At 48.7% G+C, this 20,892-nt stretch overlaps 1 protein-coding gene across 2 annotated transcripts; it reads left to right on the forward strand.

Annotated features, from left to right (window-relative positions):
* Window positions 1-2,672: 2,672 nt before the first annotated feature.
* PLA2G2D (phospholipase A2 group IID) lies at window positions 2,673-14,569 on the forward strand. Of its 2 annotated transcripts, none has more exons than XM_066270257.1 (4): window positions 2,673-2,807; window positions 4,930-5,074; window positions 6,177-6,283; window positions 14,270-14,569. In XM_066270257.1, exons 1-4 carry the CDS (start codon window positions 2,768-2,770, stop codon window positions 14,287-14,289), a joined length of 312 nt encoding a protein of 103 aa, XP_066126354.1. In that variant the 5' UTR covers window positions 2,673-2,767; the 3' UTR covers window positions 14,290-14,569. The 2 variants fall into 2 exon arrangements, with proteins under 2 accessions (XP_066126354.1, XP_066126353.1); XM_066270256.1 differs by lacking the exon at window positions 14,270-14,569 and adding an exon at window positions 7,694-8,920.
* The last annotated feature ends 6,323 nt before the right edge of the window (window positions 14,570-20,892 follow it).

Consider the following 20,892-nt stretch of genomic DNA (forward strand, 5'->3'; position numbering starts at 1 on the left):
GTAAGGTCCTACATTGGTTAGAGGATAAGGGGGCCCTGGCTGGTTAGCTCAGTCACTTAAGAGCGTTGTCCCAAAACAACAAGGTTGAAGGTTCCATCCCTGGTCAGGACACACACAGGAAGCAGCCAGTCAGTACGCGACTAAATGGAACAACAAATGAATGTTCCCTTTCCACCTTCCTCTGTCTCCTTTTCTCCGTCTCTCTGAAACAATAAATCAAAAGAAATTAAGCCCTGGCTGGGTAGCTCAGTCGGTGGGCATCGTCGTGGAGCACAGAGGTTGCTAGTTCGATTTTCTGGTCAGGACACGTACAGGAGCAGCTCGATGTTCCTGTCTTTGTCTCCCTGCCTCTCTCTCTCTCTCTCTCAAAAAATAAAAAAGAGTACACGGGGTCCTCGGGTTATGACACAGTTCTCTTCCTACAACAGTGACGTAACCTGAATTTTGGTGGAAGTCAAAACACACCTTAGCCTAAGTCACTTACCTACCCTAACACAGTTCTAAAATCATAATCTAGAACACAAAAACACAACTAAGCCACAGAAAAAGGAAAAGGACATAAATATACTGCACTGTACACTGTACTGTACTAGCAGGAAAATAAGGTTTAAAAATGAGTGTAAAAAAATTTCCTTACCTTTATTCCTGTGGTTGGCTTGCACACTGGAAGGAGCATTGCAGGGTGGGAGAGAGTGACCTATTGGGAGGAGGAAGCTGGAGAGGCAGGAGAACCTGCAGAAGGTGCTGGAGACACTGGGTCAGGTGAGTCAGGATTGTCTAAGGAACAGGCAGGAGACGCTGGAGATGATTCCACCTGTACCCAGGTGTTTCATTCGGGAAGCAGCTGATGTAGAGGACACAGGGTCTGTGGCAGGCCTCTCTACCTTCTTAAAGAATTGTTCCAGGCTAGTCTGGAAAATTGATGACTTCTCTTCCAAAATCTGCCTACAGCATTGCCAGGCATCCATAACAGCTCTGTAGACCTTAATCTGTCATCGCTGGGGTCCTCGGCCTGAAATTTTGACAACCCATCCTCTACCATAGAAGAACCTTCTGCCAAACCCTAGTAGGAAATTTCTTGGGTTCTGGGTTTCTATTTCTTCTTCTTCAATCAGCTGCTTCTCCAGCTGAATAAGGCCCTCAGCAGACAGCTCCTCTCTGTGTGACGCCAGTAGCTCTGTGACATCCATCGTGATGGCTTTCCTCTTCTTTGGAGCTGAAGACTCTGACTTTCCTTTAGGAGCCACATAAGGGCCAAAATGTCACCAAACAAAAAAACACAAATGGAACACTTGTGCTTTTAACAGCCCAAAATGGCGTAGGTGAGCGCACTGGGAAGGCCGACTGCCTCACTCACAGCCGCATTACTGGGTATTCTTCCGCTGCGCGCAACCGAACTAGTTTGTCCACGTAGCGCTAACGGTGTACGCTGAAACACCCACGTCTCAACTTTTTAAAGTTTTTATGGGAGTGAGTGTCGTACACTTGAAACATCGTATGTAGAGACTGTCCTAACCTGAGGACCCCCATATAAGGGAATGACTATTAAGCACACATGCGGGAGGCATGTCTAAGAATATGCCAGAGCCACTTGCTCTGCCTGCTGTTTAATTATTTGTGTGCAGATTATCCACTCTCATATGAGACGTCAAGGAACAAAGGGGAAATTAGTGTTAGGAGAGAGAAAGAACAAAGGGAAGATTAGGGTTAGAAGAGAGAAGGAAGAGAGATGAGAGGAAAAGAACAGCTCCCAGCCGTGACTCTTGCTGCTATACTTTTTCCGTGAGCGGATTAGCTGGCAGCGAAAAGGTCAGCTTGGGCTCTATGCCCCATCTAATGGGCATAGAAGAAAACTAATTTTTGCTACCAATGGACTCTCCGTTAAACCTCGAAAGGGGTTCAGTGGAGCCTTCGTGGCTGACCACCTCTTCGTGAGGCCCCTGTGTGTCCTGCCACCAACACCCCCCCCACCCTAGTTAGGCTGGAGTCACACCACGTGTCCCTTAGGATTCTCATATGTGAACTGGGACAGACCTTCCACAAGCTGTCAACACGTTTCAGCTGCCTTCGAAGTGTGTGTGCTTTGACTTAGCAGGTTCACTTTAGGAATAGACCTTACAGCAGCAGTCCTGGACTTGAACTGAGGTCTAGCCTCAGGAGTTTCTTTCACTATACGGTCTAGAGAAGTAAAAAACTATCCCATACATCCATTAATAGGGGATTCCTTAAATGAACGGCATAGCCGTATAATGGAATACAAAGCCGCCTTTCAAAAGGTTACTAAAGAAGAATATTTAATGACAGAGAAATGTGTTCAAGTTATACTGGTAAGTGAAAAGAAAGGCTACAAAGTACTACAAAGCGCCACCTGTAACATTTTCCTAATTTGGTCAGGGAAACGTGTGGAGAGAGACATATATATATACAGAGAGATCAGTAAAACCAGGACAGACATGGAACCAGTAATGGTGGTTAATGGATTCACAGGTGATGTTAAGTTTTTTCTTATTGTTTCTGTTGTCCAAATCTTCTTCTCCACTGAACATGGGCTTCTTTTGCAATCAAAAAGTTTAAAAAAAATAGATATTAAAAATAAAATTCCCCAGTGCCAGTAAAGAGGAACCGGAAGGGGAATGGGTGGCCTGCAGGAGAGCCAGGGCTGGGAGGGGCCGGTCAGGCTCAGCTGGGTGGAAGGGGCATCTTACATAAGGGGCTGCCTGCGGGAAGGGGACCTCCAGCAGCCGCTTCCACTGCTCCGGCCCGGACCATGGAGATTCCCTTGCTGTGCGTGCTGGTGCTGCTTGCTGGTGAGTGGGGACAGGAACCCCAGCTGGGAAGGGTGGAGGAAAGCGAGTAGGCCCTATACCATTTTCCGGGATTGAGCTACTGCTCTGATCCCCACAGCTCTGCCCCCACAAGCCCCCAACCCTCTGCCCCTTGCAAGGGGCCATCGGGGGCTCTAGCTTTTTCGAACCCATTCACGTTCATTATCCCCCTTGAACGTGGGAAGAGGGTTCTGCTGATGGTTGGTGAGAGATGGGGCACATTCTATTCAGTCTGCAGCAGATCACGCATAAAAATTTGGTTGCTAGAAAATTGACATGTTTGTTTCTTGACCGTCTCAAAATATGTGATTTTACAAAGGATGCATTTAAAAAAAAAATTTATAAAGATTTTATTTATTCATTATAGAGAGGGGAGAGAGAGAGAGAAGGGGGGAGGAGCAGAAAGCATCAACTCCCATATGTGCCTTGACCAGGCAAGCCCAGGGTTTTGAAACGGCAACCTCAGCGTTTCCAGGTTGACGCTTTATCCACTGCGCCACCACAGGTCAGGTCAAGGATGCATTTTTTAAATGTGGTTGTGTGTTATCTTGGGGACCCCCACATTCTCCAAAGGAACACAGCTCCAGGGTGACAGTGACAACCATTAGGAAAATGCAATTAACAAGCTACAGAAAGCCCCCCATCTCAGATGTAAAGAGGCAATACAGCATCGAGAGAAAATGCACGAACAAACCTGATTCAAACACTGGCCTTACCATCTCCTGGCGGTAGGCGGCCAAAGCACCCGACCTCTCTCTAGCCTCATCTCTAAAATGAGCACAATAGCTCCCTCGTCATAGGTTTGTTGGAAGGACTCTTATGAGAAAATATATAAAATGTTTAACAATTGTAAGTAACACTAAGGAAGCAATAGCTTAACCCACAGCACATGTACAAGATGCAGCCATATTGCCTCCCAACCACTATGGGGAACCCTTGGGAAAGGGGGCTCCATCCCCCCTTGGTGACGGGTGAGGATGGAGAAAGCTATTGAGACAGGAATTGCTAGCAAGCTAAGCCCATTCACCAAAGCTCTCATCGCCATAGGTTGTACTCCTCAGTTCCTGGGGGCTGGCTAGGTTTGCCTCACGGTAAACCTGTCAGAAGCAAGACCACCCAAAGGCATGCTGAATCGAAGCTTGCCTGTTAAGGGAGGGCTGCGTGGTTCAGGTGTGAGTTGGTTTGTGTGTGTATTTGTAAGCTGAAATGAAAAAGGCTAGATTTAGGGCAGAAAGAGGGATGGAGGCGTACCAAAAAGGCAAGATTCTGAATTCAGGTCCCTGGTTGGCCCACGTGATGGTTGGATGATCACTCTCTGCAATGCGTTGCCTTTGGGTTCCTTATCACTGAATCTGGGATTTCTGGGGGCCCAAGAGTATTCATCAGCATGGTCAAAGCTTACAAAGTTTCTCTTTAACATCTGCATACCTAGAGCCACCATGTCACACAAGACTGGCAACGTGAGTTTGCACACACTGAAGGGACACACTGGGGACACAACAGGCCTGCAAGTACCAGACATTATCAGTCACTTTTCGCTGCAGCCCAAGGCCACCTGCTTTTGATATCACCTTTGGTTGAGTCCCTCCCAACCCCCTCTCCCTATCCATACGTTCCCCAATGCAGGGCTCACACCTGGCTATTCTATTTAATTTGTTTGCATCATTTACCTAGGAGTTTGGGGCTCTATAACTCAGGTCACCCAAAGTCTCCCTGAGTCTCTGGGCTTCATCTGTGTTAATGATGGTTTCTTAGTTTTCATAAATATAGCACAATTATGTAAGAAGATAATAACAGTAGAGGAAAGTGGGTAAGGGGGGGGGGTCTATGAGAACTTTCTGTATGATATACCAAAGGAACAAGTTTATTTACAGAAAACAGTCTTTATCTCATAGGATGGATGGGGTCAATGAATTACTGCACGAAAAGACCCATAGCAAGTACTCACTCGCTACTATTATATTTTTGATAGCCATAGTGCTTGTTGTCATTTTATTATCCAAGGTCATTGCTTTAGTTCAGATAGAACCAAGGTGTCAGACCTGGGGTCCTCTGACCTCTCCTAGGACTCATGTCCTCCCCTTGTTGCTGGGCTCCTTGGCAGGTGTGACTCCAACCCAGGGCGGAATTCTGGACCTGAACAAAATGGTCCACAAGTTGACCAGGAAGATACCCATCTTCTCCTATTGGACCTACGGCTGTCACTGTGGACATGGTGGCAAAGGCCCACCCAAAGATGCTACAGACTGGTAACTTCATCTCAGGCAGGCCCACGGGTGGCAATCCTGTCCTGCCCACCACACCCCAGGACTCTCCCTTTTCCTCTCCATCCATTTATGCATTCTGGGAATTCCTTTGTACTATGTGCTAGGGGCTCTGCAGAGCTCCAATACAGCCTCAGCCCTCCGGAGCTTGCCCTGTAAAGCAGGGGTCCCCAAACTACGGCCCGCGGGCCACATGCGGCCCCCTGAGGCCATTTATTCGGCCCTCGCTGCACTTCCGGAAGGGGCACCTCTTTCATTGGTGGTCAATGAAAGGAGCACATTGACCATCTCATTAGCCAAAAGCAGGCCCATAGTTCCCATTGAAATACTGGTCAGTTTGTTGATTTAAATTTACTTGTTTTTTATTTTAAATATTGTATTTGTTCCCGTTTTGTTTTTTTACTTTAAAATAAGATATGTGCAGTGTGCATAGGGATTTGTTCATAGTTTTTTTTATAGTCTGGCCCTCCAATGGTCTGAGGGACAGTGAACTGGCCCCCTGTGAAAAAGTTTGGGGACCCCTGCTGTAAAGGGTTCCCTAGAGTCTCTGAAGACCCCCACCCCTGGCCCTCCCAAACCCTCATCTCCTTAGCATACCCCCACACGTTGCCCAATGCCATTGCATGGTGTTTTTAAAAAGTCCCACCTCTTTTTTTTTTTTGCAATGACCTCCTTTGATCGGTACCAGATCAAAACCCTGGGAATTGACCAGAGAGACAACAGCCAGCACCAGGCCCAGGTCACTTCCCTGGTCCACTACTTACAGGCTGCGTGACCTCGGGCAAATGGCTTGGGCTCCCTGAGTCGCAATTTCCTGGTCTGTGAAATGAGGCTAATATTAGTGCCCTTGCTGTCGGGTGGTGGTGAAGCTTGAGAGAGAACTCGGAGAAGAAGCAGGTGTTCGGTACAAGGAAGCGCTCACTAAGTGTTAGCTCGCGTGACCATGAAGGGGACCAGAACCCTGGAGGCCTTGACGTTTCCGAGGGGGGCGCAGGCTCTCCTCTGTGGCGGGGGCTGCCTGAGACCCGAGTCGGCTGAGGACCCGTGCGTCCATGCTCCCTGTCCCACCCCTGTCCTCTCCCCGCAGGTGCTGCCATGCTCATGACTGTTGCTATATGCACCTGAAATACCACAACTGCCATTACTTCACGGACAATTACAACTACTCCTTCTCCCAGGGGGGCATCCAGTGCTGTGAGTACCTGGGCTTTGGGATTGGGGTTGGAGGCCGAGGAAGGGAGTCGTGGCACTCACTGCCTTCCTATGCTGTGCAATGATGCACAAGCTACTCAACCTCTCTGTTTTTCTCATGTGTTCAGTGGCAATAGCTGGGCCGTGCCAGAGGGGCAAGGATGGGGGTGGGAGTACGGAAAGGTCCAATGGGGGCTTTGACTCCGTAGCACCTGGAAGGCTGGCGGAACCCAGCTTAGATCCCAGACCCGCCACTGACCAGCTCTGTAACCTTGAACACATTGCTCAACCTCTCTGAACCTCAGTATCCTCATCTGTAAACTGAGGATAACAGCATTCTACTCCACTTACTTTATTCAAGAACTAGCATGAGGGCAGACAGAATGAGCTGTGCAGATGAGATGCCTGCTGCAGAGCGCATGCCGGATAAATGACGTGGGCTACGGGCACTCTTGTTACTACTTTCATCATTTCTGATCCTCAAAGCAGCCCAGCCAGGAGGCAGCCCCACCCTCCTGATCTCCGTCTTACAGACAAGGAAACTGATTCAAGAAGTGTTTGCCTGGGGTCACACAGCTGCAAATAACAGCCTGGGTCAGAACCTGAGTCACCTGGCCCCTGGGTCCATGCTTGAAGAAAGGTGGCAGGTTCCAGGGCTGGGAATCAAATGGGCGCATCCCAGCACTCCCTGTTAATTGAGGGCTTGATAACAACAACAAATAATAGTAATAGCCACTATTTACTGAGCACTTGCTACGTACTGAGTGCTTTATTGGTTTACTAGTATATGTGCTGCCGAAGCGAGCACTTTATTGGTTTACTTTAATTTTCGCCACCAGCCCCCTGAGGCCCCATGACCATCATCCCCACCTCACAGATAATGAAACTAAAGTTCCGTGGTCCCTCCTGCCTCAGAGTCTTTGCACATGCTGTTCCATCTGCCTGGAACACTTGCCCTCCTCCACCCTGGCTCTCCGTAGGGAGAGCAGATCCTTCCGTCCTCAGCTCGCATGGCTTTGTCCCCAGTCTTACTGTCTTGTAGCCCCAGCATTGTTCCTTACCCCCAGAGCACAGTCTGTGATATTCATTTCCTTGGTTCTCATATATTTACGCCCCCCAAGGAAGTCTAAACCTCACAGGTCCACTGCGTTCAGTCCTGCCTTCCCCGTCCCCCTGGGCACGCAGGATAGGTGCTCAGTTTAACGGCACAATGCCACACAGGGAGGTCATGATACAGGCCCAAGGTCACAAGCTAAGGTCAGAGTAGCTGGGAAGGACATCCTTCCCAGCTGAGCGAGGATGGCACTGCCTGCAGAGGTTCCCTCCAGGGACCCTACCCCTTGCCACCCTCCCACCCTCCACTCTGTCTCGGGAAGGAGCAGACACTGAGCTCACCCCTCCTCCACCCCACAGCTGACAGAGGGAGCTGGTGCGAGCAGCAGCTGTGCGATTGTGACAAGGAGGTGGCCTTCTGTCTGCAGCGTAACCTGGGCACCTACAACAAGAAACTACGTTTCACCCGCCTCTTCAGGCAGTCCCGCTGCAAGGGCGAAACCCCTATGTGCTAGGAGAAGACTGTGTGAGCTGTCCCATGCCCCTACTCAGGTCCTTGGGCATCCCACAGACTTGCTGACACCCCTGCCCCAGGAGTAGCTAAGCCCCTGAGCCAACCTGGCTCCTTGAGCACACTCCCAGGAGGAGGAACGGTCTCGGCCTCTCCCCCACCACACACCTCACCTCTTAGACCTTCTCTGTAACTGCCTCTCGAGTGAGGGGCTGGACGAAGCCCCGCTCATCTTGCTCCGGGCCCGCCAGCACATGCCACATGTCCTCCAAGCCCTCTTTCCTTCCGGGCACCGAGGCCTATGCTCAGGTGGGCCTTCTGCAGAAATGTCCCACTTGCTGTCTCCAGCTGGCCAAGCCCTCCCCAGGCTCCTCAGCAGGCTCCGGGGGTGACTTCCTAGAGAAGTCTCCCTGGCTGACTCCTCCCGGCTCCAAGGCCTCACTCCCTTGCCAGAGCTCCCATAGCACTTTCTGGGTCTGCAGTGTATCAAGGTTAACCTGGAGTGGTATATTGTGTCTAGACTTCTCTGATCTCTCACCCAGACTGGAGCTCCCAGAGAATGGAGGCCATGCCTGTCACATCTTTGTTTCCTCGGCCCATCCACATAATAGGTACTCAATTAATGCTTGCGGATCAAATGAGCCCATAACAAATAGATGAAGGTTGTGGCAGATGTTATTGGTGCCCCATTCAGATTTTATCCTAGCCCAAGTCCCCTACCCCCAGCTAAGCCAGATGTTCACTGTGAAGTCTCACATCTGCCTCATTCTCTTCAGGATCTCCCGGGTCTCCTGGGAGCTACCTTGCCTATTCCCCCCACCCCCCACCCCACCCACCTCTAACCAATGAGTACACACTATAATAACACAGAGTGGATAACTGCCCACCACTGTCTGTGTGGGACCATCTGGGTGGTAGCGTGCATGTCCCAGAGCTCCTCCTGGGATCAGGCTGAGGGTGGACATCTGGAACCACCTCTTTGCTTGCCTTGTCTTCTGGCCTATCCAGTTCTCCTTGTTCCCTTACAGGTTTCTCCTGTGAGCACTCCTTCAGTAAATCCCTCATTTGCACAAGAATCTCGTATCAGGCCTGGTTTCTAGAGAAACTGACTTGGATGGATGGATGAATGGTGGATGGATGGATAGATGGATGGATGGATGGATGGATGGATGATGGATTGGTGGATGGATGGATGGATGGATGGATGGATGATGGATTGGTGGATGGATGGATGGATGGATGATGGATTGGTGGATGGATGGATGGATGGATGGATGATGGATTGGTGGATGGATGGATGGATGGATGGATAAATGGATGAATAGACAGATGATAGATGAATGGATAGAATTTTCATATAAGGATCCATAATCTGTCACTCATATGTAATTAGCCATGTCTTCAGCAACAGGTCTGGGACACCTGGAGCCAACCACAGCCTCCATCCAGCCTGTGACACACATGTGAAACAGCTGACCAAGCCGTTTTCCTTTTATGTGAAGCTCGGTGCCTCGTGCAAAGCAACATAATAGAAATTAAGAACTATGAGTGCTGAGTTCAATTTTTAATTATACCACTGAGTAGCCATGTGACCTTCCAGGAGGAATCTTGGTTTTCTTGAGTGTGAAGTATAATTGAAATTAAGAAGAAAATAAGATGAGATTAGTCTATTAAACCTGATTAAGCTCTTAGCACAGTGCCTGGCACATACTAATTTCTCTTTACATGTTAGCTGTATTATTATTCTTATTGTTGTTGTGGCTATGCAGTCACTAAATCTGAAGTCACCCCCAAGATAAATTAAGCAGAGCAAATTGTTCATCAATGTTCCCCTCTTCCCACCCAATACCTCTCCCCCTTCTATGTGACTCTGTAAGCTGTGTCAATTAGATCCTGATGCACAATGTCTAATGTGCTCAAGGTCAAGAGCTGGCAACTCTACTTGTCCATCAGAGCGCCCATGTTCCAGGCTCTGTGACTTTGACAATATCGGTGTTGGCAGGTATGGGCGTTTATTCCCATTTTAAAATTGAACAACCTGCTGCTCAGAATGGGGACAGGAACCTCCTGAGGGCCCACAACCAGCAAAAGGCAGAGCCAGGAACCCAACCAAGAAACTTCCCACTCTGCTCCCTTGCACCTTGTCCCATCTGTACTAATCGGGAAGCGTCCAGCAGAAAAGTGTGACTCAAGGGGCTTCAACAATGAGGGCATTTATGCCCTCACATGCCAGTAAGTCCAGGGGGAAGGTGACTCTTTAGTGGCTTGATGATGTCATCAGCCATGGTTTTTTTCCTGCTCCTGGCCGGCCACCCTCACTGCGTTAGCTTTGCCTCCTGCATAGCTCTTCCTGGCTCCAAGTTGGGGGCCGTGATCCATATCTCAAGTCAAGACATGATAACACTCAGCAGAACAAATGCTGTCCCTCTGTGCCTCTTTTCAGTATACGCTGCCACCACCACCCGCAGACCTCCTGCTCAGAACTGGCTACCCTAAGTCATGGTGGCCTTAGTGATTATCCTGGTTGGTTTAGACTCCCCAGGATTTAGTTACTTCTAAGAGCGGACAGGGTCAATGTCCCCGAGGGGTGAGTAGCTGCTCAAATGGGGGTTGTTGATGGGATCGGTGTTGGGTGGGCAAGCCCAGGCTGGGTCAGGAGCTGGGCTGTGTCTGTGCTGCTCTCCACCATGAGCTAAGCTCCTAGTGCAGGGTCTGGGGATCACATAGTCGGTATCAGTAGGTATATATTGAATGAATGAATGAATACATGCATGAATCCCAGATTAGTAAAGACACAGGACTTTGGACCAAGAGGAAGGATGGGCAGATGTAGTCTCAGGGCAGCCAGAACTGAGCCCCCGAAGTAAGGCGAGGCCCTCCCCCCTTGTGAGCTCTCATTCTGGGCCAGTTTCCAATCGCTGGAATTGGATAAGAGGCACAAAGGAAGGGGAGACTCGTAGGCGCCTTCTGTTCTCTGCCTCCATCTCTCATGTCCGCCCTGGATGTGGGAGACAAACAGAAAGACACAGTCACTGAGCTTCCTATTCCCTTAAGGTACCAGCAAAGGGACTCCAGAGGGAGAGGGGCAGAAGGGACATTGCACACCTGACATTGAACACCTGATATGATATGAGGTGCCCACCTCTCCCTTCCTCAGGACATTTCGCCTGTGTTTGCCAGCTACAGACGCTGAAACTTGAGGATGAGTCACTTGCTGATAAGTGGCAGGGCTGGGATTCGAACCCAGGTCTCTCTGTCTCTAGGGCCATGTCTCACCCTGCCGCCCACTCTCTTTACTGGGCGGGCTGGTGACTCAGCTCTGGGTGCCCCTTAGGGGAGAATAACCACACCCAGGGGCGGAGAGGCGAGGTTAGGTGTGGCAAGGCAGGAAACCTGGGTAGAAGGACTAGTGAGTAACCATCTTACCAATAATTGAATAATGTAGCTCGCCAATAGAGCCCTTACATTTGGAGCACTTTCTCCCCCCCCCCCCCAGAGCTGACCTCCCCACCACTGGCTGACCCTGTCACCAGATGGGGACTGGGCTGAGTGGGTCTGCTGCAGGCCAGCTGGTAGTGTGTTTGGTGCTGGACTTTGTGCAAGAAAGATGTCACAACACACGTGCAGGTGATTTTGAGAGGGGACAGTGCAATGAAGGAAGGGCTGAGGATAGAAGAAGCAACGGGAGCGGGCCTGGCCGGGGCTGCTCTGGCTCACGGGAAAGTCGGAGGAAAAGGGGGCCATGGAGACAGGTTCAGGGGTGAGCCCAAGGCAAGCTGCTGCCACCCACTGTTCCCCTGGGTGCAAGTCTCGTGGGGACCCTCAGAGCAAGACAGGAAGGTATGGGTGTGCTCTAGAGAGAGTATGCCACTGTGCCATTTGTTGTGAGGTTTTTTTAAAATCTTTCTTTAGCTCAGTGGTCCCCAACCTTTTTTGGGCTCGGGCCGGTTTAATGTTAGAAAATATTTTCACGGACTGGCCTTTAGGGTGGGATGGATAAATGTATCACGTGACCGAAACAAGCGTCAAGAGTGAGTCTTAGACGGATGTAACAGAGGGAATCTGGTCATTTTTTAAAAATAAAACATCGTTCAGACTTAAATATAAATAAAACGGAAATAATGTAAGTTATTTATTCTTTCTCTGCGGACCAGTACCAAATGGCTCACGGACCAGTAGCGGTCCACGGCCCAGGGGTTGGGGACCACTGCTTTAGCTGGTGGGAATCCTAGGGGAGGTCGCAGGGTAGGATCGTAACAAAATATTCATTAGCTTTCCAGGTATGTCTTTCAATATGTTGATTCACCAAGATGTGCATAAAGAGGGATTGGGGATATTTTCTGCTTACTTTTACTTTTAAAGAATGCCACTGAAGAGAAACTGGGGCTGCACCTGAGGCCAGTCTGCTCCCGGAAGGTCTGGAACGTGTGAACCATTTGGTCCTAAGTGTCCTTGGTTGGGGAAGACAAAACCTTGTGATTCATTCGCTGGCTGTGCATTGCTCAAACTGTTTTGGCCTCGTTCATTATTTTGTCTTAGTTTTCCTTATTCAATTTGTCAAGAAATTTCCCTCACTTCTTACTATCCTGCTTCAACCCCATCCTCAGGTCACCTGGACCCAGGGTTCCACCTCTGGAGTGGGGCTGGGCAGCCCGGGGTCCCACAGGCTGATGACCTCTCCACGTCTCTGCCTGTTTCTCCAGCTTGTAGCAGGAAGCGACCCGACAGAGGATAGACACTCAGATAACTTCATCAATGAAAGAAGGAGAATTTATTAAAGCATGGGGCCTGTAGCTCCAAAACACGGGCTCCTCAAAGTTGATTTTCTTGCAGGTTATGTACCTTTACAGTATCTAAGCAGTGGGCATGCGGTTTCTTTGTTTAAGGTTTGCCAGGACTCAAGGAGAGGGGAGGGAGAGTTTCCGTGGGGTCAGCAAGGGGGAAGGGGTTTCCAGATCACTGGTCACAGTTACATACAGATCCTGCTATTCTTGCTTTGTATTGTAAGTGACTCTAAGCGCCCATTTAGAGAACTATGGGATATAGTTCATTTATCACTGGCTGACTCGGTTATTCCTGCTGGCTCCTTTCCCTTGTATTCTTTCCGTTTCTTCCTTCTCAGGGAAGAGGGGGCCTGCTCCTCCTTCCTCAAGCTGGCTCTTCCTCCCAACACCCAGGCTTCCTTCACACCTCACCCTCGCTATGATGTGCAGGTGGGCCTGGGGATCCTGTCCCCATCATCACATCTCAGTGTCCCTGGAGGAGAGGTGGGGCATTGGCACTTGGGGCCCTTGCTTCCTTGCTCACTACTGAGGTCAGCCAAGAGCCAGCCTGACCCTGGGCAGCTTGGACAACCCACAGGCAGAGCCTGATGGGCTCTCTCTAGCTTAGGACCCCTTTGGGTACTTTTTGTTGTTGCTTGCTTGTTTGTTTGTTTACTTAAGGACGAGACTTTAAAAAAGGGTTTGTGAAAACTCAAAGCCGAGAAGGCGGGGGAGGGATTCCTCCCCATTCTCTCTCTGCCTTAGGTTCCTGGCCGACCCTGGGACCCTCTCTGGGCAGGGGCTTTCTAGGGCTCTTTGCAAGGCCGGCGTCTGTCCTCCAGAGCTCAGCCGAGAGTCCCTCCCTCAGGAAAATGTCCCCGCACCGCCAACCCAAAGCAACGCCCCCATGCAGCAGCCAGCAGCCGTACTCCCTGTCCCTCTGACATTCTCAGTCTCTGCTTTGTGCTTTCTGATGGCTTTCTCCACCACTTACCCATTCAGCCACTTGCTCATCTCACTCTAGTGCTCGACTAGACTGTAAACAACTGAAAGCCAGCGCCACATAGTGGCTTTATGTCTCTGGCGCTTGATTTGTGAGCAGTAAATAAGGGTGACCACCATGACCTCTTGTGTTTGAGTCCCAAGAACGGGAGATTTGGACCAAACTCTCCCCTCTCTCTTGATGGGTGCTTCCCATTGGTGAGAAGTTTGGAATAAAGTGGAAGAGGTGGGTGTGCAAATTGGAAAGGGAACACATTTGGTCACCCCCCCCAGCTCCCTCCCTCAGAAATCAGACAACCCCCACCCCCACCCCAAGAACACTCTCTACTCCCAGGAGGCCTTGGAAGTGGGGTCAAAGGTCATTCTCCAGGTGGGCTGCCTCCTCTGGAGTCCCCTCCAGGAGCCAGGTTGAGTGGGCTGGGGTGAGCCAAAGCCAAGGCTGTCCCCCTCCCCTGTGTCCAGCCCTGAGATGAGGCTGCGCAGGTCTGGGCTCTGCTGAGCGCCTCCCTGGCCCCAAACACCCAGCTCAGGCAAAGCAGAAGGAGGAGGAAGAAATTCCCCTAGTTTCCTAAGAGGGAGATGGGAAAATGGAGTTTTCTGGGTTCTCCTGTGTTAAGAACCTCACATACATTTTCTCATTTGCATCTCGTTATTTTACAGATAAGGAAAGCAGGCTCTGATAAGCAATATCTCAAAGGAGGCAACGCACACAGGCAGCAGCTGTGGGGGGGCATGCGAGGCCCTGCATCCTGGTGCCGCCACCCCAGCCCAGGTGGGATGCTCCCGCAGGCGGTGGCTCTGAGATTCACAATACAGCTAGTGCTCCACTTACGACCACAATTGGTTCCGACAGACTGGTTGTAACATGATTTGGTCGTAAGTTGAGTAGGCTATATGTATAGTACTATGAAATGATGTTATCAAAATCTTTAAGTCATATTTTATCATAATTTTCTTTCATTATTGTTATATGTCATAATTTTCTTTGTTCATTTTATGCCATTTGTATCATCTCTACACCATTTTGTTTCTTATTTTTACATTCGTCAGGTTTAAATAAAACACTGCATTACCAGTACAACTGGTTTAATATTTGCAAAGACAATTTCCTTTTGGTAGACATCTTGGGAGGGGTTTGATGAAAAATATCCAAGACACAAAACACAAATTGCTGTACTGAGTCTGGGATAACAGTTGAAATGGTGCACGCGGAGATGGTAGTGCTGCCGGAAGCTGGTCCGCACTGTTGTAGGACCAGCTGGGCAACACTTGTGTTGCCAGACGCAGAGCAGTTGTGGCTAGCGATTGTGGTTGTAAAGTCGAATGGTCGTAAATCAATCAACATTTGTAATTCCTTCTGGGGAACTTGTATAAAATGCAGGTCCTACGGCCCCACACCCAGAGGGTCCAATTCTGGGTCTGGGGCGGGGCCCAGGAATCTACCTTTTTAGCAAGTGCTGCGGGAGAGTCTGACACGTCTGGCTGAGGACCGCGCTCCAGAAAGGATACAGGACCCCAATCCTCTACCACCGGACCCCTGGTTACCCCACTTCCCTATGCCGGGCGCCTAGAGCAGGCAGAATCTGTCCCCATGGCTGACCCCAGGGCAGATCGGTTCGTTAATACCGAAGTGCGTTCATCCGTGCTGACACAGCTGAGGGGGCGCACAGGCTGGTGACCCACATTCTAAATCAGTCTCCACGCAAGCCCGGTTCTATCGCCCCCCCCCCCTTCATCTGCCTGTGGGAGGGGGAGGCTTTCCAAACCTTTCACACATCACCCTCCTGATGTCTGCTGTAATATTTCACTTTACTTTTTTTAAAAGCTTTTCTTAACCTACATACATTTATTTAAGAAGGAAACATATCACTGTGGTATAAGGAAAACTAGTATCATTTGTCACAAATAGAAGGCGGCCATAAAAATAAATGCAACAAAAATAGCCAGAAAAACATAGACACATAACACAGAGACGCAGACAACAGAGTAGCAACAGCCAGAGGGAGGGGGCGGGTGCAGGGAGGGGAGGAGGGCGGAGTCCGAGAAATGGGGGTGGGGGTGGGGCAGCGTTGCGCAGGGTGTATGTAGATGGTGTTATATTGAGATGTACACTTGAGGCCTGTATGGTTTGGCAAGCCGTGTCAACCCAATAAATTAAATAAATAAATAAAATAAAAATGCAATGAAAATAAAACTCTTATTAGAGCAGGTACACAATCAATAGTTGGGTAAACTAACGAGCGCGTGAACGCCGCCCACGACCAACCACCAGGCTCCACACCGACCCCACCTTTAGCCTGGTGTGGTCCGCGGTCACCTGTGAGTCAATGTGATCTGGATCCTCCTCTGGGAAGTCCCAGGCCCGGGAAAACAAAGATGCAAAGAGGGGATCTGCTCTTGAGGACAGCAGATCTCCTGGGGCAAGACAGCAGGGCCACCAAAGGGCCAGGAGACCCCACACCATGGCTCAAAGGGGATCAGAATGTTCCAGCCCGAAATATGCCACATTGGCCTAAGAGTTATTTTGAACGAAGGCAATCGAGAATTGACATACATGCATGGCATGTGAAGAGTTCTCTCCTTATTTGCCTAAAAGCAGGCCCTAAATTTCCCTTTGATGAAGATGCCTACCCTCCCCCTTCCCCGCCCTTGTACCAGCTTGTCTTGGAAGATGGGGCGTCCACACCAAGGTGAATTTGAATAAAAAGGCGTTACAAAAATAGCCCTTATCTTTTATTAGTTTCCCCATATATTTCCTAGTCATTTCCCCACAATTTTTCTCTTGGAATTTAAACCATCTTTCCTTGGCTAAACAATAGATAAGCTCCTGAGTCTAACCAGTTTTTCTGACTTCCGCTTCTTTTCTATGAACTCCTGGGCATGTAAATATTAACAAATATGGTGGGCCTTTTCTCCTGTTCATCTGTCTTTTGTTAGTTTAATTCTCACGCCCTCATTCACTAAACCAAAGAGGGTAGAGGAAAAGTTTTGCTCTCCACCACTGGCCCACAATTCCCCATTAACACCAAAGTGACCAAGGAGGGAAAACTCCTGTTAATGTGGAAAAATAAGTAAAACAAGATGAACAACAGTATGTCCATCTTAACTCTATGGGGACAATGTGCCACACGAAAGGCTGGTGAGAGAAATCCTCAGGGCCCCACACACAAGGGTTGCCAGCTCTGAGGTCTCCAAACTCCCAGGGGTGGGATCTCGGGAACAGGTTATTGAATCTCTCTTTGCCCAGTTCCCTTACCTATAATCTAGGGGTTGTAATACCGTCTCCACAAGGTACTGTGAGGGATGAACGACAGGCCTCTGGGAAGCACATAGCTGCCTGTCTGGCAGGTAGAGACCAGCCCGTGGAGCACAGCGCAGCTGTTGTTGGGACTGTTGTGGCTGTTGAATGAATGTTATCAGCTGCAACAGCACCAGCATCACCCATGTGTTGTCTTCCTTCCCCGCAGGGCTCGCCCTTACCCACGCCAGCAGGTTGGAGTGCTGCGGCATGATCAAGCAGGCCACGGGGAAGTGGTCCTTCCTCAACTACCTCATCTATGGCTGTCACTGTGGCTTGGAGGGCCAGGGGCAGCCTGTGGATGCCACTGACTGATTACTCTTCCCTTTGGGACAGAAGGCAGGCAGGCTGGCCCAGATCTGAACGGACACCTTGCCTGGGCATCATCCGAAGCAGGGGACAGCCACATCGACTCAGCACACTTTCCTGAGCAAAGAGGGTGGGCTCTGGGGTTTATACACTTGTGCACTGCTGTGGTTCCTGGGGCAAGCTCCTTGACCGCTCTGTGCCTCTGTCTCTTCACGCAGAGGTTGGGGAGTTTATAGTGCTTCCCTCACAGGTGAATGTAAGGATCCCTGGAGCCTGGTGAAGCACCCCTGGGGCACTGCCCACAGTGGGATCTGATCCCTTGTGTCAGGCACCGTCAAAGCAATGGGGGACATAAAGGAGCTTAGATACCAGTCCTCAAGACGTTCCCATTCCTATAAAACTCTGCTATACAGAACCAGTCCAGGCTGGGGAGACTGCCCAAACTTCCGGGTCTGAGGCCCTGGTTCAAGTCCTGGCACCACTCATTGTATGTGACCTTAGCAAGATGCTTTTCTGTCTCTCATTTTCCCACTCTGTAATACGAGATGTTTTGATGCTATGTTGGATCATGGATATAAAAACATTTTGAAAAGCATAAAATATTTTTTTAAAAAAGGTCTGGGCTGTTCTACATAGACAGGAAGTCGGCAAGCTGAGACTCGTTCGAACTTTGACTGGATGTTCGATGTGATAGCAGAACTTGTCTCTAGATAAAGAGATCCTCAGAGAAGATAATAACAGCTTCAAGGTTTATGACCAACACGTTTATTTGAAACCTGAGTGATCTCAGCGTCCAGCAGCTGGCTCATGTAGAAAAGCGATTATGCAACATTCCAGATTTTTTAAGTCAGCTGTTTAGAATTGATGACTCACAGAGTTTTAAACATAGCAAATAAACAGTTTCAGACTCTCCAAATCAGGGGTTCTCAGACTTGATAAATGAGTCGTTTGCCAATTCCCGGGACCTATCATTTTGAAATTGATGGATTGGCGAGTTTGAGATGGGACTTTGCTTCCCATACGATTCATGTCACTTTCTCCCTAGCTCCTTGCTGGGACAGGAAGCAGACAGCTGAAGTATACTGGGAAGGTCAGTGCAGAAGAATTAACACATTGACCAGGAATCTTCCAGAAAAAGATAAGGCTGAAGGAAAACTGGAACCAGACAGTAGTTAAAGCAGTAAGTGCAGGTTCTAACCAGGACTGATTGCTATAGAGGAAAAGAGACCTCATATGGTACCGGGCTCAATCCCAAATACAGCAGAGACAAGTGATTTATAGCCAAGGAGCAGGCAGGGGTCAGTAGATGGAGGTTTACTGAGAGGATACATCAGGGGTCAGAGGGGATTCTGGCTAAATCAACTCAACAAGATTCTTGCTGAAGGCCCGATCGGGACGATCAGACACCACCTGGAGAAGGAAGGGGGTAAAGAATTTGATCAGATATCCAGGGTGGGGTCCTGGCTAAACCTACTTGACAGGATTCTTGGTCTTGAGGATGAGGCCTAGTCAAAAAAAAAAAAAAAGGTCTTAGAGGAGCCTGACTAAAATTTGGTCAAGGAAAGAGTCTTTGTCGTTTATTCCTCTTGTTCAAGGAGAGAAGGGACCTTCTTTCCTCTGAACAATTTTAGTCCATTTCTCATTTGGGTCACCTTTTGTTCATCCAGAATCAGCTAACCCATCTGTTGAGACCTGATTATAGAGGATATTTGTTGGATGGTGTAGCGGTCAGTTATTTAATGGGGGAATATCTATGACAATAAAAAGAAAACAGAGATTAGTAGCTGGAAACCCAGTTTCCAAGTCCAGAGGGGCAGCCAGCCGAGATTCCCAGCTGTTGGGCTGTGGCCTCTGTAGATGACAGAGAGAGGACAGCAGCGGCAAGCTAACGCATGTCCTGGTTTGCAGTTTAAGTGTCTTTGGTGATGGCATTGGGTGTCCTGGTGAACTTTCTGAGTGGCCCACACAACAGCAGGCATGAAGGTCACTCATTCATGATCTCTCATGGGGTGATTTCTCTGATGTTTATATCAAGTCAGCCAGCCTCTGCCGGCTGGACTTCTGGCACAGGGCAATTTCAGTGTCCCGTGACGCCCAGTCAGGAAGGGGGGAGAGCAATGGAGAGTTGTAGCCAGTACTGGAGAACCCACAGGGGTGTACTGTAGTTTTCCACTGAAGCACAAAACTGCTTTCTACAGTCACTTCCTTTTTTTGATCAAAGATAACAAAAGTAACGTTATTCCTGTTTACAGAATAAGTCTTTGAACTTGTTAGATTATTTACGTAAGGGCCACAAGAATGGATTTTGACCACACAGGCCTTTCTGAGTTTTGCATTGCTGGAATCTTTCACAAAGAGTCTCATACTAGACTTTTGAAAGCCTCTCAAGGCTAGAAAGGTAAGCTAAGAACTCATGAGCAGACTCTGTCTTCAGTATGTAGAGATTTGAGTGAATTCTTCTCTTCTCGGGGGTCTCCAAGATATCCTGTTTCCTGGACTGGCGGGGAAGTGACCTTCCCTACTCACCTCTAAGTCTTGGAGTCCTGTAAGCCAGTGGTCCCCAACCCCCCGGGCTGCAGACCAGTAACCGGTCCTTGGGCCATTTGGTACCGGTCCGCAGAGAAAGAATAAATAACTTACATTATTTCCGTTTTATTTATATTTAAGTCTGAACAATGTTTTATTTTTAAAAAATGACCAGACTCCTTCTGTTACATCTGTCTAAGACTCACTCTTGATGCTTGTCTCGGTCACATGATACATTTATCCATCCCACCCTAAAGGCCGGTCCGTGAAAATGTTTTCTGACATTAAACTGGTCCGTGGCCCAAAAAAGGTTGGGGATCACTGCTGTAAGCAAGATATCAAAGTAGATATTCCAAGAGGGCTTTGTAAGTTTCGGCTCTGTAAAGTCAGCCGTAGTTCCTTAGAACTGCCTCATCCTACTTGAATCTATGCATACCATTCTCAAATATACCATTCCAGTCAGAACTCTGATACTGTAACCAGTGTTTCCAATTATTTCCTGTTGCAAAGAGAACAAATGCTATCACTATGAAAATAAGAATACTCAGTAAGACTATCTGAATGTTGGAGGAATCAGGTAAAGAGAAAGCATAAATGTTTCATTTTTGTTTATAAAAGTATAGATTACTAAATTGTTACAAACACAGATACCGTAAGAGACAAGGGAAAAGGGTTCATTACATCTGAAAAGTAGAATATTAAAAAACAAAACAAAACAGTAATGTGGCCCTGGCTGGATAGCTCAATTAAAATGTCATCTGGAGGGGGGAGGGGGGATGGGGTGAAGAAGGAGAGAGGGGTTGGGGGAGGGGAGGGGCACAAAGAAAACCAGATAGAAGGTGACAGAAGACAATTTAACTTTGGGGAAGGGGTATACAGCACAATCAAATGTCAAAATAATCTAGAGATGTTTTCTCTCAACATATGTACCCTGATTTATCAATGTCACTGCATTAAATTTAATAAATAAATTTAAAAAAATGTCATCTGGATACACCAAGGTTGTGGGTTCAATCCTTGGTTAGAGCACATACAAGAATCAACCAGTAAATGCATAAATAAGTGGAACAATAAACTGATGCTTCTCTCTCTCTCTCTCTCTCTCTCTATCTCTCAAATCAATCAATCAATAAAAAATAAACACTCAACA

This window comes from Saccopteryx bilineata, chromosome 3, assembly GCF_036850765.1.
Source record: "Saccopteryx bilineata isolate mSacBil1 chromosome 3, mSacBil1_pri_phased_curated, whole genome shotgun sequence".
NCBI classification, from domain to species: Eukaryota; Metazoa; Chordata; class Mammalia; order Chiroptera; family Emballonuridae; genus Saccopteryx; species Saccopteryx bilineata.

What these genes read in the sequence shown, in the direction of transcription:
- PLA2G2D (XM_066270256.1), top strand. Translation starts at nt 2,768, where the DNA reads ATGGAGATTCCCTTGCTGTGCGTGCTGGTGCTGCTTGCTG. An exon ending in CGTGCTGGTGCTGCTTGCTG is followed by an intron (nt 2,808 to 4,929) that starts GTGAGTGGGGAC and finishes GCTCCTTGGCAG; the next exon opens with GTGTGACTCCAACCCAGGGC. An exon ending in CCCAAAGATGCTACAGACTG is followed by an intron (nt 5,075 to 6,176) that starts GTAACTTCATCT and finishes CTCTCCCCGCAG; the next exon opens with GTGCTGCCATGCTCATGACT.